This window comes from Quercus suber, unplaced genomic scaffold (genome assembly GCF_002906115.3).
Source record: "Quercus suber isolate HL8 unplaced genomic scaffold, Cork oak 2.0 scaffold_53, whole genome shotgun sequence".
In the NCBI taxonomy this organism is placed as follows: domain Eukaryota; kingdom Viridiplantae; phylum Streptophyta; class Magnoliopsida; order Fagales; family Fagaceae; genus Quercus; species Quercus suber.
Genome location: NW_027069518.1, coordinates 588856 through 614221, shown reverse-complemented (window position 1 = coordinate 614221; position 25366 = coordinate 588856). Strand labels below are relative to the sequence as shown.

General features: G+C 32.2%; 3 protein-coding genes across 3 annotated transcripts; 2 read left to right on the top strand and 1 right to left on the bottom strand.

Moving 5' to 3' along the window:
• The first annotated feature begins 4020 nt into the window (after positions 1-4020).
• Positions 4021-11301, top strand: LOC112036543 (agamous-like MADS-box protein AGL15). The gene is made up of 8 exons (XM_024069381.2): positions 4021-4460; positions 7240-7315; positions 9008-9072; positions 9180-9279; positions 9426-9467; positions 9951-9992; positions 10080-10246; positions 10873-11301. The coding sequence occupies exons 1-8, from the start codon at positions 4279-4281 to the stop codon at positions 10958-10960; spliced, it is 762 nt and encodes a 253-aa protein (XP_023925149.2). The 5' UTR covers positions 4021-4278; the 3' UTR covers positions 10961-11301.
• Positions 11302-11863: 562 nt separating this feature from the next.
• On the bottom strand, positions 11864-12838 carry LOC112004920 (UPF0496 protein 4). The gene has a single exon (XM_024037164.2). The coding sequence runs from the start codon at positions 12836-12838 to the stop codon at positions 11864-11866; it is 975 nt and encodes a 324-aa protein (XP_023892932.2).
• A 5140-nt stretch (positions 12839-17978) lies between these two features.
• On the top strand, positions 17979-22670 carry LOC112004919 (inositol transporter 4). Its single transcript, XM_024037162.2, is given in 9 exon segments — positions 17979-18029; positions 18606-18772; positions 18893-19045; positions 19048-19107; positions 19110-19297; positions 19391-19498; positions 20929-21534; positions 22142-22493; positions 22496-22670. Coding segments are annotated over 8 exon segments (1731 nt in total). The 5' UTR covers positions 17979-18029; positions 18606-18636; the 3' UTR covers positions 22624-22670.
• The last annotated feature ends 2696 nt before the right edge of the window (positions 22671-25366 follow it).

Genomic DNA, 25366 nt, shown 5'->3' with positions numbered 1-25366 from the left:
TTGGTTGGTGTTGGTATACCCTTAAACAGACTTTTTGTTTTTTTAGTTTTATTTGTTTTCAATATAATTAGAAGGTGGGGAAGGGAGGGGGTAGATTTGAAACTCATTCATGATGCACTACAGAAGATGTAATTACCATTAAACTATCAATTGAATTCATTTTAAATCGACAATTTTAAAGTCTGACACTTTTAGTTAATGCATTTTGAGGTTATAACTTTCTCAATTCATTTGTTGTAGCTGTTTTAAAAAATAATCCTATCCTATAATGTTGCCTTTCAACTCAATTTGACCTTAATGTTTTTCTTTGCAATAATTATTTAATACATTAGATATACACATTCATCACTTACATAGTATGTAAATCCTACAATCGTGTAAGACCCATATACTGTGAGTGAAAAAGTTTACCTTTACGTATTTGGAGGGAAATTATTTTAACCTACTAAGCGATTGATAAAACTATCTAGGTGTATTTTTATTCACAAAACCTATTTAATAAGTCATGTGTCTTGTTTAAATAATATAAATAGATGGTTTTATTTAAACCAGATTAGAAGAAAACTTTATCCATTTGTGAGAGAAAAAATGTGTAATATATTCTATATATAAGACACCCTTTCTATTTCTTGGTTGCATATCTAATTAAATTTCCTTGTGTTCTAGTAAAACTCCAATTTTATTCACATGAATTGCATTATGGAAAATAATCTTGACAGTCCCCTAACTTCGAATTTGGCACATTAATGGGTATATTCAGTCAAAACCAATGGTCCATACAATCCATGTTCCAGTCAGTTGCATAAAGTGACTAAAGTATGCTCTTACCCTATCATATCAAAACTCTGGGGCACAAAAGATTCATACCTAGAAAAGACAAGGAAATTCTTCTCAAAAAAGAAGAAAAGACAATGAAATTATTTATTTTTTTGTGAAAAGTAAGACAAGAAAGTAATCATTTTTTTGAACAGACAAGGAAGTAATCTTAGCCAAGAAGAAAACCCAAATATAGTCTATAGCTCTTTCTCTAATAGACTAATATATATAATTCTTTTTGAGAGAGTTTCAACCAAAGCATTTGAGAAATTGCAAATCAGCCATTTCAAGTTTCAAGTTCAACTACTCATCTAAATTTGGCAAGTGGCAAACTTTCTGTGAGATATATAATAAATTCAGCTAATCTGGTAGAAAACCTTTAAAAACCAACTAAAACACTAAGACCTATCATGTCTTTTTTTTCTTTTCTTTTTTTTCTTTTTTTTTTAATAATTAAAAATTTTTTAAAGAGAAAAAAGACTTATTATATCTTAGTATTCTGAATGCAACAATCATGCATCAATTGAGGTTTTTTGGACTAAATGTGCACAGTTTTTTTTAGAGCAAATGTGCCCAAATTTTCATCCAAGTTTTACATTTCATTTTACCTTATTTGCATAGAGACTAATTACCGAGAAAGTGAGAAGTACTATGGATATGGAAGCTATATTTCTTTTTCATGCAATATATAGGCATGTTAATTAAATATATAATAAAATCCACCACTCATGTAAGAAGATGGCTTTCTTAGAATAAAAATAAAAAAATGTAAGAGAATGGAATATTACTTTTGAAGTTTTGAATAATTTTCTTACATTTCATAGGTACCTACATACATCTCACACTATGCATCATCTAGATGCTCCCTTGCTAATTTTACATCTCACACTATGCATCATCTAGATTCTCCCTTGCTAAATTTATACAAGATTGCATATTATATATATATATATATATATATCACAAATAGGGACAATTCTTCTCTAATTTGGTATTCTTTCTACTTTTTTTTGAAGAAGCATGGTCAAGGTCAAGTGCCAAAGATTTGGACATACTTTCAGGATGGAATTAAAGAAAGAAGACAGGCATTAGCCAATGGTTTTATTTGAATAAAAATTGTTTAATCAATTATGAGTGTTTTACTTTATACTTCACAAATTACAGCTTGTCACATGCACAATTTTTAAAAAATATTATTTATTTATAAAGTAACCAAAGTTTAAAATGGAAAAAAGACCAAACACATAATATATTGTAGTAGGTGGAATATAAAATGGAATCTTAAAAATGAGACAACGAATTTTTACGCACTAATGCTATATGATTTATTTATAAAGTAACCAAAGTTTAAAATGGAAAAAAGACCAAACACATAATCTATTGTAGTAGGTGGAATATAAAATGGAATTTTAAAAATGGGACAACGAATTTTTACGCACTAATGCTATATGTAGCCGAAGACACTAAATCTAGAAAATATATTTAAATCCAAATATCCCCTATCATATAATCGTATTTTCCTGCCACAAACTATGAGATAAGTTTTTTGGGTCCAAATGATAGTTTAGCGGTAATGATATTCTTTATTGTTTCCCATGTCTGAAGTTCAAATTCTCTCTCTCTCTCTCTATATATATATATAATGAGATGAGTTGTAACAATAACGTTCTCTCTCAAAATTTTAATAAAAGATCAATTGCTTACTATTAAAAGTCTCTTAAATTCTTATATTAAAATTCGTGTAATTATCACATTATCATAGATCTATTTGCCATCTATTTTTTTTAGTCAGGAGAGAAGCATCTAAATATATTAAGAGAGAGAGAGAAAAAGAAGCATCGAAATATATTAAGAGAGAGAGAGAGAGAGAGAGAGAGAGAGAGAGAGAAGCATGTAAATATTATGATTTAGAAGATTGTAGCTTATCCTATAACTTTTTTCTTTCTTTTTGAGAACAACTTATCCTATAACTTAATATAAACAATAATTAAGAGAATGATTAAAATACTAATTTTTCTTTAAAAAAAAAACCCCAATCCAATAAATAATCCCTTATCTCTCCTTTGCAAAGTAGAAAATAGCCACTAGCCCTCTAAATTTGGTGTTGATTTTACTAAAAATGTAGCAATTTAAATATAATAGCACTAAATGAGGCAAATAGATAAACAAGACTTAAAACCAGAGTGGACCTACAAAGAACCCATTACAGCAAAAATGGCAAGAAAGCCTTGGCATTTTGGCATGTACTTCTCTTAAAACAGCCAAAAAGTACACAAAAAAGGACCACCCACTGCTATTTCCTCCATATTTGGCAGTAACTATACCATATGTGGTAGCCCCAATAAACTGCCATATGTATAAGTCCCCCAAAAGCACAAAAACAAATTTGAATTCAAATATTTTTAAAAACAAGAAAATTTCACAATTTTCAATTTTTTGCGGCTTGTCGTTGACGTGGTAAATTATGATAAGCGTAAAACAATTTACACACGAGTTTATAAGATTATCATTGACATCACTTTTATTTATATACCAATTACAACCTATCAGTCAATCACCACAACAACTGTAATAAAATAAATTATTACTAAATTTATTTGACTTGTTTTTAGACTTCGACGGCAATAACAAAGTCTTAATCCCAAAACTTTTGGGATTGACTCTCACTAGTAAGGGATGGGTGTCTTGATGATTAATCTAAAGCCGGATCGAAAATTTATAATAATGTGACTAAATTTCACACTTGCTGTCAACTTATAACAACCCTCCTCAAATTTTCTGGCCCTGAGACTAAGGAACAAAATTTGTGTTTCTAGAACTGAAAATATACTAAAATAGCACTAATAGTTATAGAAAATAGTGGGACCCACATGGGGTTTTTTTTTTTGGGATAGGACCCACATGGGTTATTGAAATGGGAATATATTTAAAAATAATGGGTCCCACAAAGAGAGACCCAATAGGAGAAGAAGAATACTCCAAATGTGGCAAAACAGAGTCACGCACCAACTCAAAAATAGAATACTACAGAGCCATGCAAGCTTGCCGTTTCCAGGCTCTCGCCATTTGGGGTTAAAAACGCTCTCTTTTTCTCTCTCTTTCTCTTTTTTAATCTCTCTCACGCCTCTTTATCTTCTCTGCCTCTATATTTAGCAACCCTTTTTCTCACCTTTCCCAAGTTTAGCAGCAGAGAACCCAAGAAGCCAAAAACAGAGCTCCTTCTCATACTGATATATAATTATATATATATAAATAAACACACAGATAGAGACATATATATATAGAGAGAGAGAGAGAGAGAGAGAGAGAGAGAGAGAGAGAGAGAGAGAGATAAAGAGAGCATCTTTGTATTGACAAACACACCAAAACTTGCTTCTTTATAAAGTTTTTGTTAAAGGGTTCTGATCAGAATTTTGGGTTTGAGGCTTAAGAAGAAGAAGAGAAAAGAAGAAGAAAGCAAATATGGGAAGAGGGAAGATTGAGATCAAGAGGATTGAGAATGCAAATAGCAGACAAGTCACATTCTCAAAGAGACGTGCTGGTTTGCTCAAAAAAGCTCAGGAGCTTGCTATTCTTTGTGATGCTGAGGTTGCTGTTATTATCTTCTCCAATACTGGCAAGCTGTTTGAGTTTTCTAGTGCTGGGTATGTGTTGTATTTTGATGTTTGCATGTGTTTGTGGGGTGCTCTGTTTTATTAAGAAGGTTTTTGATTGTGTTTGGATGGTATTTTCAACTGCTGAGAATTCTTATGTGGGGTTGTGTTATTGCTCTAAAGAATTTATTTTGACATTGTTGCATGTACTTTTTTTTTTTTTGAAAAATTGTGTACCAAGATTTTTTTTTTTTTTTTTCCAATGGTGTTTTTGACTTTTGTGTCATTTTTTTAGGAGTTTTGAGTTTGACCCCCACATTGTGGAATTTCTGTTTTTCCTAATGTTGATGTGAATCTCTCAGTAGATTTTGCTGAGGCTTATTAGTTTTATGCTGAAAATTTTGAATTTTGCACTTACTTGCATGTGTTTGTCTGATTGTATCTGATAGTGTGTTATCTGTTCTCATGATTTTGAATTGATCTTTATCTCAGTTTTTCTTACTCTCCCCTCTATCGATTATTAAATTAAATGTAACAGTCATTTTAGTCAGGCTTTGATGAATTATACTGACTTGTGAAGGGAATTTTTTATGTTTCCAAAAGGTGTTTGTCATTGTAATTGATGTTTACTTTTCTCTTTTCTGATTTTTGTTAAAGAAAATATGGAAATTTACTGGGTTCATAGGGATGTTCTGAGTAAGATTCACATTTTAGGCCTTTCATGGGGTTTCAGATGTTAAATTGTTGTCCTTATTCAAATAATGCCAACTTTTAGCTGTCAAAAGAAAATATGAAATTATGCCATGAGCCTTCTAGCTCTAAGGCATTGCCCGATTCTCTCAATGAATAGAACTTGGGCTCAAATCCCCTTCCCCCACTTATTGTAAGAAAAAAGAAAATATTAAATTTTGCTAGAAAAACGTTGTTTATTGATTCTTATATATAATTAGGAAACTTAATGTCAGTTGTTTAAACTGTGCTTCTCTACCAGACTTTCAGTCAATGAATGCAGATTAGACTTACGTGGTTGCATGTGTAAGAAATTTGCTGATTGGGAACATATGTTCAAGAGCTGAAATAGGCTTTTGCCAACATGTTCACAGTTATATTGAGTTGTAATAAGAAGTCCTGAATAGGACTCTTACCTTCTTCTGCTTCTTTTCCCCCTTGGAATTGACCTAATTTATCCATATTGTAAAACTCTACATTGGATTTAAATCACACCTCTTTGTTTGATGTGATTATCCATAGGTGATGTAACTTGGATTTTCAACCTAATTTTCTTCATATGCCTTACTTTCTGTTAAGAGTTTCTAATTTGCTTGATGCTGGGAGGCTTTGCATCTAAGCCTCTCAGAAAGTAGGAAATTGACCAGTAGTAGATTTTTTAAAGCTTCAGATGAGCTTTTCTCCTGTTGATGGTGGGCAACTATGAAATGGTTTGAGAGTCTTACCTTGTGCAAATACCAAAGGTTAGCTCGTGCACAATGATTAGAGGAGCTTTAATGATATTTGTACCTCATTATGAATTATGCTATGGTCCCCATTGACCTATTGAACTTGCTGAGGCAAGCCTCCAATCTGTATTTGATAGTCCTTGTTTGTATAGTGCTCTAGCCTCTAGGCCTCTTTCTGTAAGCCTTTTTCCCTCCTTAAGATTTGCCCTATTCTCTCTCCTTGAGCCAAGATGCCTACTCATACAGCCATTCTGTTTGGGCTACCTTGTTTGGCTAGAGAGGAAGCATAAAACAAACTATGTGGACACATTACCTGTATCTCATAAAGCAATCTAGAATAATTTCTCTCTAATTAAGCAGATTAAAAAGGTTGAATCCGCAGGAGTCCAGAATCCTATGCTTAATTTTTTTAGTTTTCTTAGAATTATTGTAATCCTACTCTATCATTTGAACTCATGAATTTCATAATATATTTAAGAAGGACTTGTTCTTAGTTCTGTTTTATGTTATGGTTTTTTTGCTAGTACTAGAATCTCAATTTTTATTATATAAAATATGTTTTTGAAACCTTATCGACTCCATTGCATTTCAGAACATGGCATTCACTTCAGGCTACTAAAATATTATGTTCTCTGAACTCTTTTTGGTACTTTGTACCCTCACAATCTCTGCTATTCCAAAACAAACAGTATAGCTAGCTATAGAATAGAGAAAATTATAATAACTTGGAACAAAGTAAATCGAAAGAAGACTTTAAGCTGTGATTGTAATTTCTTTAGGTCGCTAAGAAATGCATTAGAGTTTGATGCTGCTGGCTATTGACCTTTCAATTTGGCACCAATCTAAGTATAGTTGTTCTGAAGCTATATGTCAGAAATAATAATTTGAAATGGGATTTGACCAAGAATGAAAGTAAATCTTTTATTAAGAAGATAATGGTATTGGGCAATGGGTCTGAATGGAGAGGATAATTATGCTAGGAAGTGGAGAAGCTGCAGTAGTCAGAGATGTTCTAAGTGTGTGTGTGTGTGTGAGAGAGAGAGAGAGAGAGAGAGATTTTGGTGTTTGTAAGAAATAAAAGTTTCCTTGTGGTTGCAAATAGTAACGAAATAGTTAATGGTGGAGTATGGAGGAATGTTCCTTTAGCAAGAAGTTAAAAAAAAAACATTGGTATGAGAAATATAATTATCATTTTAAGGTAGAGGAAATGAATGAGTAAATGTTGATATAAATTTAAAGAAATCTTTCTAGCCATTTTCTTTGCCTTAATAACTCTGTACAATATATGAATGAATTAGGCATGAGGAGGAAGAAGTGCCTTGTTTCTTTGAATATGTTCCTTATTTACGCTCATTTGCTTTTACTTTTTGCAGTATGAGGCGAACGCTTTCAAGATACAACAAGTGTCTAGATTCTATGGAGACTTCTGCAGTAGAATACAAAGCAGAGGTACTTCGTCATGTGTTTAGACTTTTGACATCTGGTTTCTTTTCTTTCTTTCTATGTGGAATTTAATTGCAGATGGGCATGTTTGTTGACCTGTTTTCTTATTTATACCCCCCGGGTTTTGTGTAAGTCTCGCGTTTGTTATAGACTTCATCTGTGAAAGTTGCAACCAAAACATTTCCCTTTCTAAGATACTATGAAGTGATTTTGACAGGAACAGTTGGATACATTCAATGGAAAATTTGTTATACATACTTATAAAAGAAAAAAGAATTTTCCACATTCTAGATGATATCTTTTGTTTGATAAGTAGATATGTTTTTCCATGTTGATTGTTTATACTAGTTAGTTTATTCATCAAGGAAGAAAGAAAAAGTGAATGTACATGTTAATTCTAATGTTGTGGGGTCTTCCAATGTTCATTTAAGGTTATCAAATGTAGAGGTTGTTTGGATATGGTATGTATGGATGATGACAGAGTTGTAGGAATGGAAGTCACTGAAAAATTCTCATGACTTAAAAGGTGTCCCCTCATCTTTTTGTTCGTTTCAAGGTGCCTAACATAACATTGGTTGATCAAAGTGCTTTAAAGTCTTGTTAATGCATGCTTCTCTTTGTTGAGTCAAAAGTGTTTACAGTATAGTATATGAGTCTAGGAATACTTGAAAAAGTAGTGAAGTATGCAGGTAAGCTATCTGAAAGTATTATCTTACTGCATTGAGTTGAAACTATATGGAGTAAGTTCAAAATTCTTCTGGTATGACCTCTTAAAGAAAATTCTTAGCCAAGTATAAGAATAAAGTGAATGATGTTGTTGAGGGGAGTGTATATGGAAAACAGTTCATGAATGTGATGGGTGCTTCTAAAGGGGAAGAACATTTGACCATATCCTGTTACCGTTTATGGGATTCATGGGAGAGCATCATCAAAAGGATAAATCCCTGTCTTATCATTTTTAGGTCCATGGGCTTCTTGGATGATGATGAATTGATGATGGTGATGGTCGTGGTAGTAATAATAAACCACCTTCTGTTGGCTTTCTGGGATTATGACATGTTCTTTGTTTTAATCTTTCAACTAAAATTTTTTATATTGATGATTGGAGGGGAAACAAGAGGGGTATGTTTCCAATAAAAACTCAAACAACCAACAAAACTCAGATAAAAGGATCCTTAGCATAGGTGAGCCAATTGGAAATACTTTTATAGCATTACATATTTACCCATGGGGACATGAAGCATCTTTAGAACCCTGTCAGATTTTGGGCTTCTCCTGGACCTAGTTTAGTATAGACAATATATTATGGTGTGGTAGTATGCTTCTTAAATTGACATTATTTTTAACAATGCAATAAAATTTTGAGCTAGATGATAGTTACATATCTGCTTATTAAAAAAGTGAGCTGTCTAAAATGTATTTATGCTCCTTACATCCAGTTGTTACATAGTTATGGCTTATCTCAATGCTTTGACATCTAAATCTTGGTATAGGGTCCCAAAATTGATATATAGTTTTGATATCCATCAACCAATTTGTATTTTTATCTAGGTTATATGTTAAAATACCCATTTTGTGTATCTTATGCTTCCTCGAGAATTTCTGTCTACCGTGCTTTGTCTCTGTTGATTTTTCTCACTTATATATCCTCTAAAGTTATGTCAGGATTAATGCATCTGGCTGTACTTTTCTCTTCAGAAGCAAGAATCTAAGGAGCTGGATGTTCTAAAAGATGAAGTGGCAAGGCTACAAATGAAACAGTTGTATGTTAATAGCAATCTTCTAAATTAATTGGGTTTTGTAATTATTAGATTTCTGAAATATTGCAAGTTCTCTTATGTGTGATATATTTTTTGCTCTGATTATGTAGACGGCTGTTGGGTAAGGATCTGACTGGCGTGGGCTTAAAAGAATTGCAGCACATTGAGCAGCAGTTAAGTGAAGGGTTATTGGCTGTGAAGGAGAAGAAGGTTTTGTAGATTTTATTTTCTTCATTAATTCTTTCTCATTGAATTTTTTTTCTTCTTTTGATTTTTCTTATATTGCAGATTTTGTGGTGGTTATTAAGATCTACTTAGTGGTCTGAAAGGCCTTAACAGATGTTCTATCATTTCAGGAACAATTACTGATGGATCAACTGGAGCAATCAAGACTGAAGGTATTGGGGCCCTTACATAACTTTTTATTCTATATGAAAGCTGTTATCTTTAGAAACTGACATTGAAGTTATGCATATTCTCATTTATTAAGGGTTTTATTTATTTATTAAATAAGTACTCTTGTTGTATAGAAAACTTGAACCATTTTTGCATTTTCTAGCATATGAGAGCTGAAATGTCATATTAGGGTCTATTTGTTATTTATGAAAAATGCTTGAACCTAAAGCTTGGCAACTCACAATTTTTGGAAAAAAGTTGCTTCATGCCATGTTTTCTGGTGTGAATTTGTGTCAAATGTGATTTATTTTGACATTGGGTGCCTGCCCTTGTGGAGTTGGTCTTGGGTCCTTATTTTATTATGTCAATTAATAATATTAAAACAATCAGAATATGGTTTATTTCTGCTCATGAAAAAAAGAAAAAGAAAAAGAAATCTAGAACTCATTTTTGAGTAATTACTTTGTTCAATGTTCTGATTTCAGGAGCAGCGGGCTATGCTGGAGAATGAAACTTTGCGCAAACAGGCAATGCAATGTTCTTTGTGATGCATACATGAGTTTCTTATGTTCACTCACTTCCAGTGATTATTTATTGTCTACTATGTATTGCAGGTTGAGGAGCTTCGAGGTTTCTTTCCACCAGCTGAACGCCCAGTCCCATCTTATCGTGAATATTACCCTACAGAAAGGAAGAATTCCCGTGCCAATCATGGTGTTGTGAGTCCTGATCCGGGTTGCGAAATTGAAAAAGAAGATTCAGACACCACCTTGCAATTAGGGTACAGTTCTTTTCTTATTTCAAGTTTAGCCTTCAACTAAATATCAATATGCTGCTGCCTCTCTAGAGCTCTGGAATAAAGTTCACTGTTTATTGAATCCATGCTGATTATGAATCTGGTATAGTATCATTGATGGATATTGGTCATGGAAATCATATAAACTGTCTTGGCTGGCATATGTTATTACCCCTGTTTCCTATCAATCTAAAACTCAATCTCACAAAGCCAAATTTGGCTGCATGATTCCTTTTTACTGTGTGGCACTTATCTAGTTCCATGTTAAAGTAAGACTGCTAGTTTAAGGGAACATGCTAGATTAAGATCACAGAATATGCTGTTTACAGCATTGAGAAGGTTTTACCCTTGTGGCCTATCTAATGCAATTGCCTTCATGCCTAGGCCTTCAATTCTGTGGTAAAGAGTAGGATTCTAAATTTAACATGTAAGGTGAAGGGAAAAATGAATAAAAAGCGCATGACATGGATGATATTTTCTTGAATATGCCAGTTCTTAAATTTTAGTTTATTATGTTAAGGCTATTTTTTGAAATTTGCTTCTTCTATTAAATTTTCATGGTTTAACTTTCATTGATTGTGTCTCATATTTACTTGTCACATGTTGCCCAGGCTGTCAACTGAAATTTATCGCAAGATGAAGGAACCTGGGAGAGAAACCCATTCCAACGACTCAGGGAACCAAATGGACCTCCTATGATCCATTTCCTTTTGCTTCCAATAGAAATGACAGAATCAAAATGAGCTTGATACAGTTGAGTCTAGTTTTAGCAGTTTCTGCTGATGCCCCATTTTAATCTTTGAAAGAGATAAAAAAAAAATGTTAGTCTTAGGTGACCCCAAATCAGGGTGAAGATATAAATTTTCCAATTTTAGGAGGTTTGAGTATGCAAAAAGTTGTAGCTAGTTGATCAGTTTCTGAAGGAATGGCTATGAACATTGCAAACTATGTCAGCTTTATTTTAGTTTACATCAAAAGGGGTCTGTAGCGTGTAGGCTTTTTATTATCTATTGCATAAATGATCTTTTTCTCTTGTGTCAGTATTTTGGTTTTACTTCATGTGTTAGAATCGAATGATATCAGTTTTCCTCAATTTTCTCCATCTTCCGCCCAACACACACACACACGCACACACTTTTTTTCTGCTCAAAGAAATGTTGTGCAATGGTTCTTGGGAGTTGAAGTCCTCCTGCTAAGGTTCCAAATTTCTTTCCACAGTTCTAATGACCCAAGTAAGATCTGATCTCACTTATCAAAAAACAAAAAAAAAAGTAAGATCTGATCTAATGAAGAATTCTATGAATGACTGGATAAAAAATAATATCAAGCATAAAGAAAATATACAGTAGTAGATCAATGTTGATTCCTTTTATGTTTGGGGAAAATTGTGTTTAACTTTGGTAGATACAAAGGATTTTGTTAAGAAATAACTTTATAACTTAAAAACATAACTACAATGAGAATTACAGAATACATTAACATAAAAAGAATTCTAAACTTATGATTTTTACATAGGAATACACAACTGTCAATTAAAAAAAAAAGAAAGAAAAAAGAAAGAAAGAAAGGGTGTAACAGCACAACTATGAGTATGAACTATCTCTATTCCTTCTGGGGTCTAAGGCAATCAAGCAATTTACTTCTGCCAGCCAAAACCTCTGAGAATAGATGATCCACCTCCTTCTGCAAGCTCTCCAATAGTTTCTCAAAGACTTCCAATTTTCTTTCCAAATCGTTGGCTGCTTCCAGTTTTCCTTCCAAATCTTTGGTTGCTTCACTATTTTCCCCCTCGACTAAGGCAGCATTTAAGCAAGCTACTGTATCATTCAGCTCTTTTACCTCCTTCAAGACACCCTTTTGCTCCATAACAACCTCATATATACTTGAATCAAATCCATCAAATGAAGAATTCAACAACCCACAAACCAATTTTCTCATCTCCAAGTATGGCTTACCATCACTGCATAAACCAGACAGCACAATCCCACATACCCAGAATCCAATACTCTTCATGACCGTTAAAGCTTGATGAATATTCTTTTCCTCACCACTGCAAGTCCTTTCTTTCCCGTCTTCCTTAACTTTACCTTCTTTGAAATCCTTGTTGAAACTTCTAGGTTGAATGGCTTTGAGACGCTCTATTGCCAAAGAAGGTGAGTTCTCCACAAGGCTCAAAGCATGAGCTAGTGAAAGCCTGGCGTGTCCAAGATAAGCAAGAGAGGAACTCATGGAATTGAAAAGCTCCATCAAACTCAAGCTATAGTTGAGATATTCTTCCACAGAAGCAGCTTCCCATTTGCTAATGGGGTAGTCTATATCCATAACTAGCTTTGCAAAAGCTCTATGAATGGAGGGTAAGAGGCCAAAACATTGTAGAATCCATGGTAAGGAAAGGATTTCTGATCCGGGTTTTGAATTCAATGACAACTGGTTCAAGGTATTGGAAACATCAGACTGAAAAGCCTGCAATGAAGCTGATAAAGCTTCAGATTTGTGGTGGGGGTGGTGGTGGTGGTGATGATGATGATTCTCCAGCTTGGAGTAAAGTTTGCTAATTTTTTCTATCAAGAGTACCATTGAGAGACACAACCCAAAAGATTGAGCTTTGAAAGTTTGTTTATAGTAAGGATTGGCGGATGGTTTCTTTATATACAAAAACTAAAAAGTTGAGCTTTGTTAAAGAAAGTCTACAAGTTGTATTTGAGTTGCTTCCACGGAACACAAACCAGAATAGAGAGTGTGCAAAACCGGACTAGCTTCTATAACACTTACTTTCTTGTTGAAAATTCAAAACAGTGTGAGCTATGATTAAATTGGTGGCTGGTCAAATGGTCTTATCCATTGGTGTTTGATTGTTAGTTATTATTTAAAATATGATACACGCTTTGAAACGAGTTGATGGTCCACTACATTTATAACATGTATTGGGCCTTACTGGCTAAGAAAAGCTGAAATGACAAAAGGAAAATCACAGGAAAATGGTAATATGTCTTTTGTTGTATAGTATCTATGCGTTTTGGATGGTTCCTATGAAAGCTGATTTTGCTCAACTTTGTCCTTGGCCGTAAGAGTTGTACAACATTCTATTAGTTAGTGCAAGTTCACGTCCCTTTTGTTAAGACAACATGTAGTTTTCTATAGCCCACAGATTTGGTAAAAGGGATGCATAATCATATTCAGCACACTGATCCCATGAATCCAACTAAACCCAATCCAATTGGATGTTTTGGGTTGGTTTTTATGGGTATGGAATGTGGATTGGGTTAGATTCTTTATTTATTTATTTTTTTTAAGGGACTTTCCAGTCCTTTCCAGTCAACTTCCTTGTTGCTTTCATAGCCTCATTCTTGTAGTCTAGAAAAATGTTAAGATACTGAAATTTTTATCAAGTACATAAAATTTATAAACTAACATAACAATTAACAATGAATGTAATTATAAAAAAATTTAAAAACAGAACAACTAAATGTCTATCTTAACTTTTTTGTGATTAGTTGATGCATCATTATAATTATATATATATATATATATATGTTGAAACTTCTAGGTTGAATGGCTTTGAGACGCTCTATTGCCAAAGAAGGTGAGTTCTCCACAAGGCTCAAAGCATGAGCTAGTGAAAGCCTGGCGTGTCCAAGATAAGCAAGGGAGGAACTCATGGAATTGAAAAGCTCCATCAAACTCAAGCTATAGTTGAGATATTCTTCCACAGAAGCAGCTTCCCATTTGCTAATGGGGTAGTCTATATCCATAACTAGCTTTGCAAAAGCTCTATGAATGGAGGGTAAGAGGCCAAAACATTGTAGAATCCATGGTAAGGAAAGGATTTCTGATCCGGGTTTTGAATTCAATGACAACTGGTTCAAGGTATTGGAAACATCAGACTGAAAAGCCTGCAATGAAGCTGATAAAGCTTCAGATTTGGGGTGGGGGTGGTGGTGATGATGATTCTCCAGCTTGGAGTAAAGTTTGCTAATTTTTTCTATCAAGAGTACCATTGAGAGACACAACCCAAAAGATTGAGCTTTGAAAGTTTGGTTATAGTAAGGATTGGTGGATATTTTCCTTATATTTATACAAAAACTAAAAAGTTGAGCTTTGTTAAAGAAAGTCTACAAGTTGTATTTGAGTTGCTTCCACGTAACACAAACCAGTATTGAGAGTGTGCAAAACCGGGCTAGCTTCTGTAACACTCACTTTCTTGTTGAAAATTCAAAACAATGTGAGCTATGAATGGATTGGTGGCTGGTCAAATGGTCTTATCTATTGGTGTTTGACTGTTATTTATTATTTAATACATGAAACACGCTTTGGAGCGAGTTGATGGTCCATGTGTAACATGTACTGGGCCTTGCTGGCTAAGAAAAGCTGAAATGACAAAAGAAAAGTCACAGGAAAATGGTACTATGTATTTTCTTGCATGGTAACTATGAGTTTTGGATGGTTCCTATGAAAGGCGATTTTGCACAACTTTGTCATTGGCCGAAAGAGTTGTACAACATTCTATAAATTGGTGCAAGTCAGTTTCAGTTCACGTCCCTTTTTGTTAAGACAACATGTAGTTTTCTATAGCCCACAGATTTGGTAAAGGGATGCATAATCATATTTAGCACGCTGATCCCATGAATCCAACTAAACCCAATCCAATTGGATGTTTTGGGTTGGTTTTTATGGGTACGGAATGTGGATTGGGTTAGATTTTTTTTTTTTTTTAAGGGACTTTCCAGTCCTTTCCAGTCAACTTCCTTGCTTTCATAGCCTCATTGTTATAGTCTAGAAAAATGTTAAGATACTGACATTTTTATCAAGTACATAAAATTTATAAACTAACATAACAATTAACAATGAATGTAATTATAAAAAAATTTCAAAAACAGAACAACTAAATGTCTATCTTAACTTTTTGTGATTAGTTGATGCATCATTATAATTATATATATATATATATATATATATATATATTTAAAGCAGGTCAATTTGTAATTGCTTATATTATATATAAAAAATTATTAGGTACTTCTAGAGCTTGGAGGACTCTCTTTTCAAATAAACGAAAGATTACACCATGAATTCAAGTAATAAAACTCACTATTATATGAGAGGAATGAGTAACAGATAGTTATACTCCTAAGTAGGGATGGACCCAAAAAGGGGTTGTGCCCCTAGGGCATTTGAAAAAAAAAATTTATATTAGGTATAATTTTAGCAAAAAATAAAATTTATATTTAAGCCCATCTTCTAAGTAGCTTGGCCCCTCTCTCCTCCAAAATTATCAACCCAACCCAGTCCTATCTAGCCCAAACTCATGTAAATCCTCATCTCAAAACATTTGAATGCTTATTTTTTTAATATTATATGGATGCTTATTTAAAGTCAATTTTAAATCTTTTTAGAAATGCTATATTCACAATATTTTACAACAATCTTAAGTATTAGGTTGTTACGGGTTATTATTGGTGAGTAAAAAAAAAAAAAAAAAAATTTAACAGTGAGTTTAATTTTTTTTTTTAAAGAATGAAACAGTAACAAGTAATTTTAACCATGAGTTTAAATTAAATAATTAGTGTACATTTTGAAAATTGAAAAAAAAAAAAGTTTACTATCTATAGATACAATAATTTGACATAAATTAAAAGTTTGGGTGGGTGACAAAATTATTTATTTATAGAATTCAATAAATACAATAATTGAGGAATTAAGGGAAGAATTTGAACCGAAATTTTGTATCAATTGAAAGTAGACCATGACTACAGAACTCATGAGTCATGATCACGTTTAAAGTCATCTTATTGTTTTGACATTTATAATACACCGAAAAAATTAATAAAAAAATAAAAGAAAAAGAAAAGTACCAGCCTCCTAATTGTTCGTTGCTTCCATGTTATCCTGAAGAATTGAGATAGGATTGATAAGTAGTACTTTTTAAAGATTTGACTAATACTTGCTTATTGTTTTTTTTTTTTTTTTGGTTAAGATTTAATTATGTACAAAGTTGACTATTTAGGGTAATAAGGACTAGAATTTTCAAAACCGAGAATGTAATATATTGAAATATGATATTTGTCAATGCATTTGTAACAAATTGAAAAATGGTATCATCATGCTGACCAAAATATTGTCCCTAAATATTATGCTAATTTTTATTTATTTATTTTGTTAAATACAATAAAATTACAACAAACAACATTTGCTCTATGATGAACATTTTTTATCATTAAATCAAGACATCAATTGGTTATAGTTGTAAAAAAGAGTGAATCCCAACTCTTGCTTGACGATAACTTTATCAGTTGAACTAATTGAGACCCAAAATTATTGCTAACTTGCTAGTATAAAGTAAAGTCATGATGTGAAACAACCTTTGGAAGACTTTCCTTGTATTTAACACGAGAACATGTTCCACAATATGATCCATTAATACAATAATAAAAGAAAATTGTTAAAATACTACAAGTTTTATTACATAAAAAAATTGTAAATTGATGTGGTAATGAATATGATTAGTGGGATTCAACCAAATCATAAATAAATATTCGAGTTATCTTTTTATAATTGGTAACATATCAATTTTTAAGCTCAATGTAGTAAAATACCATCTAATAAAAAATAACACATCAACCAAACTCAGCAATCTAGCTAAGGACCAAGCATGGTGGATGAGAATGGGTACCTGGTTACACGGCTTTGGAAATGCCAGATTTTTTGGTTGTAAAATATATTTTTTTTCTATATCCAAAAGCAAAAAAAAAAAAAAAGAGAAAAAAACAATTCCGTAGAGGTGAGGTACTTTCTAGTTTCTACATCATGCACTTTCCAATTTTAATTCAATCATTATGGAAAGCACCCTGGCCGAAAAAAAAAAAAAAAAGAGGGATTTGTTTAGTCAATGACACGTCAGATTGCTGTTAGATCTTGAAGACCAAAAACTGATTTTTTATTTATTTTATTTTACATAATAACCAAAAATTGATTTTTTTTTTTTTGAGAAAAAAGAGAGAACTTCGTAATGGGACTTTTTCAAACATGTTTGAATTTGTTTTTGGGAAAGGTTTTGTTGTATATAGCAATTGCTGCATATGGTGGCAGTAAAAAAAAAAAAAAAAAAGGTGTAAGGGTGGAATTTACATGATCAAGTAGGCATTAGACACTTGGCCTTTTCTTTCTGTCACAAGCCCTTGTATATAGCAGTTGCTGCATACAAGTATATAATAAAATCTTTCTTGATTTTTTAGCAAATGAGTCCGTTTAGTTAGAATTTTTTAGTATTTTTATTCAATTTTCAATATTGTAAAAATACGCATTTGAATGTTATAAAAATATGTTTCAAAAGTGTTATTATTGTTTAAATATTAAAAACTGTTATTCAAACCCGAGTAACAAACGGCAATATACTTGAGCATCATACTATTTCCCACGGATGCTATTCATGAATAGTTTTCCAATTAGACACGCAGGGTGTAGAAATTTCTGATTTAAACGTTAACTTATCAAAAAGAAAAAAGGCTTATGCATAAGTTAACCATCGATAATCCCATACTATACTGTCTATACAACTGTTATTTTACCTGGTCAATAACTGTAGAGTCAGTAGATAAGTGAAGTGTCAGTAGTGGAGCTGACTAGGAATTCTCGATAACTTCAAATTTCTTTGTTTTTTTTTTTTTTTCATCACAGTGACTATAAAAGTAAAAAACGAAGTAGAAAATTTTTCACTCTCTTACATTGTAAATCAAAACTGGGAATTATTCACAAGCTCGAATAGACAAAGGTACTGGGTTACTTACTTAACACTCTGGGAATTTTAAAGCCATTGTTGTTTCATCATCATCAACTCTGCACTAGGATGACTGATCTTTGTGGCTTTTCTTTTTCTTTTCTTTTGTTTATTGATTTTATTCTTTCTTTTCACTGTTGGAATAATTGGCACTTGTTGGGTTACACTGCATGTTTTTTTCATCCTTATGTGAAACTCAATTTTAAAGCTGTTGTTGTTTCATCAAATCTGCACTAGGATAAAGTGATCTTTGTGGTTTTTCTTTTCTAGTTTATTTGTTTTTCATTGTTGGAATAATTGGGAACTTGAATTAGTGATATTGAAACCAACTTTGTATTTTATTGCGTATTGGATTAAGAAAATAAAAGACTTAAATTGTTGATACTAGTGATGTGCAAATGTGTTTAATTGCCTTCTGGACTAAGAATAAAAGACTTAAAATCCGTCTAAGAAGAAAAAAAAAAAATCTCAAATTATGATAAGAACACGGTTATGTTACTTTGTATTTTTATTTTCTAAATATTGTTTTTTTTTTTTTTTGATGTAATACATATTATTAACTACTTCTAGGAAATTCAGAAGGTTCTTAATTTGCACAACAATGGTGGAAGGAGGTATTGCACCTGTGAACAAGACAGAGTTCACTGAGTTATTTCGAACTATATGGAAAACACCATATATATTGAGACTAGCTATGACTGCTGGTATTGGTGGTCTCCTCTTTGGCTATGATACTGGTACACTTTATCCCCTTATCTCTTCCTTTTTTTTTTTTTTGGGGGGGGGGGGGTTCTATTTTTGAACCTTTAATTTCATTGTGATTAATGTATATATTGTTATTATCTTGGTTTTTTTAGCTGTAATCTCTGGAGCTTTATTGTACATACGTGACGATTTCAAATCAGTTGACAAGCACACATGGTTGCAAGAGTTGATTGTAAGTACATCAGTTGCGGCTGCAATCATGGGTGCTGCAATTGGAGCCTGGATGAACGATAGCTTGGGGCGAAAAAGGCAATTTTAACTGCTGATGTACTATTTTTCATCGGCTCAGTGGTGATGGCAGTTGCACCATTCCATCAATTGTTGTGATTGGGCGGATTTTGGTTGGATTAGGCGTTGGGATGACATCCATGACATCCCCTTTATATATCTCTGAAACCTCCCCTGCTCAAATCAGGGGGGCTTTGATAAGCATGAATGGTTTCTTGCTAACCTTTGGTCAATTCTTATCATATTTGATCAACTTAGGCTTTACTAAGGTATTTAAGGCTTTTAAGCCTTTCTAGTTGGTTTTAAGTTCTTATTTTTTTATTCTGTTTATTTTGTTTTCTCATATTTTGTTTGTTTTTCAGGTGCCGGGAACATGGCGATGGATGCTTGGAGTTGCCGGAATCCCTCCCATCGTCCAATTTGTCCTAATGCTCTTACTGCCCGAATCACCACGTTGGCTATACAAGCAGGTGTGATTATGTAACTTTTAGATCCATAGCTTGATAGATCTTAAGCATGTTTGTATAATTCCATGGTTCCAATTATGATTTTACGTACGCTGGGAAATTTTTTTAAATTCATAGATATTTTTTATGACACAATAGTTAGGAGGGGTGAATTTGAATCATAGATGTCTTCATTGAAAACATCAGTTGAGTTACAAGACTTCAGCTTCAATTTATTGTTGGCAATTCTATATAACATGTTAAAGATTGCCTTGAATCTTGATTTATGACTGAATGTAGTAGGATTTTGCTAATTGAATGTAAGTAGGATTTTGTGACTTTCTACTAGTTCAAAGGCCTAGCTCATGAAATTTGGGTTCATTGCAAAATGTTAACCGGCAATGTGGTTCATTGTTAAATTTTATGCTTTTGTTTGTTATTTTTCACATCAAAATTTTATAATTGTTGGCATCTTGATTAGAATTTATTGCTGCAATATCAATGCTGAGGAAGTAGCAGGGGCTATACTAGCAAAAGGAAGAAAGTGCTTCTTTTAATTCTGGTTTTTCTCTTTATTTATTTATCTTTTTGGGTAGAATTTTTGTTTTATATATGTGTGAGGGCATCAATGCATAGACTTCCCTCTGTTAGGAAAATCTAGAAAATTTTGCCAATGAATCAATTTTGGAGTTATTGACCAAAATGTGGGAAAAAGAGAGAGAGAAAAGAAAGAAAGACTTTTAGAAATTAGATTAAATTTTATAAGTATTCAGTACAAACCCCTTATTTAGTATACTACATCAATCAATCTTTTGCAAATTGAAGAATATGGGGTAAGAGACAATATCCTAGTACACTTGTTTACATCAAAATTGATGTATATTATTTATACATAAAAAAAATTAATTAGCTTAATGTATATGAGTCTATACTCTAAAGCTTTTATTTTTTTTGAAAGGGAGACTCTATACTCTAAAGCTTAGTTGAATGTATATATTAAAAATGTATTAATTGCTTAAAATAAAATTATAGTTAGTTGCTCTATTCAATTTAATCATTATTCTGAATTTTATTTCTTTTATGGAACAGGTTAGAAGAAATAAACTTTGACCATTCCTGTGAGATTACAAAATATATTAACTGAACGTAACTTTCTGATTCAATTGTGATTTATTATTATTATTTATACTTAAAAAATAGCAGAATTTTAATTGCTAAAAATAACATTTGTAACTAATTGTTTTTTTCCCCCCAAAATTTATTATAATTTTAAACTACAAAAGAGGCAATATGTCTTGACTTATCTGTGAATATAATTATGTGAATTATATATTAAATGTAAGATTTTTGTTTATCTGTAATTATACTTTTTTAATTGCTTATAATATATCTAATTGCTATTTTTTTTCCCAAACTCGATTTTAGACTTATTTTCTTTTGTTTCTTTTTACTAGGGCAAAGTAAAACAAGCCACAGAAGTTCTAGGAAAGATTTATCCCATTGATGAGGTTGGAAAAGAACTAGAGCAATTGAAGGCATCAATTGAAGCAGCTGAAGCTGATGAAGCTTCAATAGGGAATAATTTTTTTACAAAATTCAGGAGTGCCATGAAAAACATTGAAGTAAGAAGAGCTTTATATGCTGGTGTGGCTGTCCAAGTAGTCCAACAATTTGTTGGTATCAATTCAGTGATGTATTATGGTGCCAGTATAATGCAGCTTGCTGGTTTTGCTTCCAAGGCTGTGGCTTTAGCACTGTCTCTTATTACAACTGGGTTGAATGCGGTAGGTTCAATTATCAGCATGCTTTTTATGGACAGACAAGGGAGGAGAAGAATGATGATTGTTTCTTTGGTCTTTATTATCATTGGCCTTGTTGTGTTATCTACTGTGTTTTATCGATCTTCTCAACATGCACCAGGGATAAACAACTATGACTCTAGCCATTTTGGCAACAACAGCACTTGCACAGCTTACATTTTAGCCCCTGACACTTCCAGATGGAATTGCATGACCTGTTTGAAACAAAAATGCGGATTCTGTGCAAGCGAAGGTGACAAGGTAAGATTTCCTGCCTTCACTAAAGGTACTACTAAATCATTACAAAATAGCTTACAAATTGGTGCGATAATAAATATAATTGGTGCATGTCAACAATCATTCTTTTATGTTAAAAGTTGAGGCATTGGTTTACTACTGGGATGATCATTCTTTCATCTCATTGTCAAACATTTGTTTTTAATGTTAAAATCTACCAATGATTTTGATTCTTATATTAGTTTGTGAATATTATGCAGTCAAACCTGCAATATCCATAACATCATTATTTTTCTTTTATGTTTAAAAGTTGACACATTACATTAGTTTGTAAAACCTATATAGTTAATATTATAATTATCATAGTATTACTTCTTCACTTAATCTATAATTCTCTTTAAAAAGTGCTTAACTTACAACTAATTTTATTACAAAAGACTTACAAACTGATGTGACAACAAATATAATTGATACTGCATCAATAACATTATAAATAAAGTTTTGAATTAGGTTTTTGTACTATTTAGCTACAAATTAATTGCTTTGGCATGACTCACTTATACTCTATTATCTTGTATACTTCATGAGCTTTATGCATTGACTTCCCTTTTTTTGGTGTTTTTGTAAGCAGTTCCAACCTGGGTCTTGCTTGGCAAATGAAAAGGCAATAGGAAACATGTGTACTCAACAACATCGAGTGTGGTATGATGAGGGTTGCCCTAGCAAATTAGGGCTGTTTGCAGTTTTACTACTAGGGTTTTACATCATAGTTTACTCCCTAGGCATGGGGACAGGCCCTTGGATAGTGAATGCAGAGATATACCCACTGAAGTATAGAGGTTTTGGTGGAGGGGTCGCAGCTATGTCAAATTGGACAGCCAATTTGATAGTCAGCATGAACTTCTTGTCCCTCACAGAGGCTTTGGGTTCATGGGGCACATTTCTTTTGTTTGCTGGGTTTTCTTTTCTTGGATTAATAGCAATCTACTTTTGGTTCCTGAAACCAAAGGTGTGCCACTTGAGGAAATTGAGAAGGTGCTTCGCAAAGGTTTCAGACCATGGCCATTTGAGAGGAAGGAAAAGGCTCAAAACATTGATGGAGTTCCTGCTTAATTGTCCATAAATACTCTTTTCATTTGACAATTGGTTTATTTTACACTTTTTCATGTTTACAAGTTTTTTTTTTTTTTTTAGGGAGTTTAAGACATCTGTTCCTGATGATAGCTCTTTATCATCAAATCAAGACACCAATAAGTTTTTGGTGTAAGCGAGAATTAAATCTCAGATCTCTTATATAACAATTAGATACTTTACCAGTTGAGTTAATTGAAACTCACCCCATGCATGAAATTGAAATCACGTAGTTAGCTTGAAATATTACGGTATATATATATATATATATAATAGTCATGTTGATTTTATTACTTTTTGACTACCAGCACCAATAACAATATTCAATTTTTGGGTTCTTTTATATCAAATTATTCATATGATAGAAAAGTTAGACGGCAATCAAATTTGAAAGCCATTGTTTTGTTCAGGTGATTATTATAATTAATTAATCACAACTTACAAATAATTAGTTCCACCCTTGAGCATATTGGACTATGGTTTAGAGATATTGAATAATTGTTGTACTACTAATAAAGAAATTCAAATTTTCATAGGAGACGTTCAAACCCATGAGTCAAGAAGATATCCGTTTAAAAGTATTTAAATGTAAAATAAAGAAATTCAAAGATAAAATTAGGAATAATTCAACAAAGGAATTGTTTTTTCTTGTCTTACAAGCATATTTAAGAATAAATGAATGCTCAATTGAGAAATACATGCATAGATTTGAATTATCTACTGGAGACTAGACGAGGAACCACAAGGCCCTAAGGGTAGAGAGTACCGGTAGTAATATAATCCAAACTATAAAATAGAAATTTATACATTTCTCAAAAGAGAAAATTGGATCATAATGGCCTATATGGTGGTGTCGGTTAAGTTTATTTTCTAATTTATTTGACTTATTTAATTGTGTGTTTAGTATATAGTTTATTAGAAAAAAATTTCTTTCAAATTGGTTTAGAGGAATCATCTTTAACTCATTACATGATAGTTCGTAGAGCATTTTTAGAGGACTCGAAGTCTTAGTGAAAGACATAAGCTTCTATGATTACTTCCCAATAAAACATAATAAGTGTTCAAAGAGGCTGCATTCATTGAAGATTTAAGAATTAATATCTAACCAACTTTTTTGATGCGTGAAGAAAATCATACATTGATAGAATAATTAATTTGGAAGTGCAAGTTTTTGGGATCACTAATGTTATTTTTGAAGAAGATGTTCTTAATGTCATCTAGTCTAATCATCTATGCTCAACTTCTCTTACCCATTGGTCTATTGCATCTATTAGCGAGGATAATCATTTTTTTTTTTTTTTTTGGATCAAGTCACAGTCTCACAACAATTAGCAATTTTCTCATATTCTTAGGTATGCTACTATGCTAAGCAAGCAGCTCATGCAGTTGCTAGTTGGGCCTTTCTGTGTGTTTTAGGGAGGTTGATGGGGAAGGTTCTCATTTCATTTGCAATAAAATTATCTTATTAAAAAAAAAAAAAAACTACTGTCTAGCAGAATCAAATCACAAATGTGTGAGTGGAATCATGTTATGTTTATCACATAATGTAATAGAGATAGCTCAAGAGGATGCAATAGTCAAATGTCCAGAATTATAGGTGAAGATAAAATAGGGTCGCCATGTTCTTTGTATTTCTTTGGTCATTACTCGAACTAATAGTTTTCTTCGAAGGTTCTTATAATAAGGAGGTATAAAAAAAAAAAAAAAAATACACATTCCTATTTGCGACCATCACATATTCACATGCATTTGCTTCTATTACAAATTAAAGAACGTGCATATTGCATTTTATATTAATATTAGGATCTAGCGAGCTGGTTCCTCATGGTTTCCATTACCTCCAATTTGCATAAAAAAACATAGAAAAATACAAAAGGAAAGATGCTTCATTCTTCTGAATTACAACTTATAAGGTAATTAAATAAAACCCTTTCAAACTTCCAAAAATAATAATAATAAAATAAAAGTTTGGTGCATGCACATTAGAAAGATAACCATAAGAAATTTATATAATATTTAGGGGAAATGTCCCTTACTTAAAAAAAACATTCAGTCTCAAAAAAAAAAAAAAAAAACAATAAAAAAGTAGCATAAATCTAAAAAGGTTTGTATTTAGATTTGAAAATTTAACAACAAGGAATTTGAAGAACAAATGTTATTATTATTTTTATATGAATCTAACCACACAAAATGATTTGAACTTTTTGGGGATTTTGCTCTATTAAAAGAAAGACTTGTGCTGTATGCATTTCATCTAATTATTTCAAATACACTTATTCCTTTTTTGAGTCCCAAATACACATATTAATAAAGTGAAAGCCAAAATTAGCATCCAAATGAACCAAAAGAGATAGAATTAGCAGTATTAGATAACACACAACTACTGCAAATCCCTAAAAATCATATGTTAGGGCCTGGCTTTTAGTCCTCTGTTTTTCCTTTTGATGCATAAAATTAAAAAACAGTTGGAAATTTTGAAATAACGCAAAATGCACTAAAAGTTTTACAAAATCATAGAATCCTCTTTCATGCATTTATAACTGTAAAATATGTTGATTACATTGCTACATAGAGAATTACTACACGTTTAAAATAACTAACGTAATTGCTACATAGAGATTACATTGTAGATTTTTTAAGAGAATCAGTATAGTACTATTGCAATTAATTTTACTTGTGGGAAAGAGGTTGCTTCAAGTCATGGTTGTAATTTTTTTTTTTTTTT

What these genes read in the sequence shown, in the direction of transcription:
- LOC112036543 (XM_024069381.2), top strand. Translation starts at nt 4,279, where the DNA reads ATGGGAAGAGGGAAGATTGAGATCAAGAGGATTGAGAATGCAAATAGC. An exon ending in AGGCTACAAATGAAACAGTT is followed by an intron (nt 9,073 to 9,179) that starts GTATGTTAATAG and finishes CTGATTATGTAG; the next exon opens with ACGGCTGTTGGGTAAGGATC. An exon ending in TGGCTGTGAAGGAGAAGAAG is followed by an intron (nt 9,280 to 9,425) that starts GTTTTGTAGATT and finishes CTATCATTTCAG; the next exon opens with GAACAATTACTGATGGATCA.
- LOC112004920 (XM_024037164.2), bottom strand. Translation starts at nt 12,838, where the DNA reads ATGGTACTCTTGATAGAAAAAATTAGCAAACTTTACTCCAAGCTGGAG.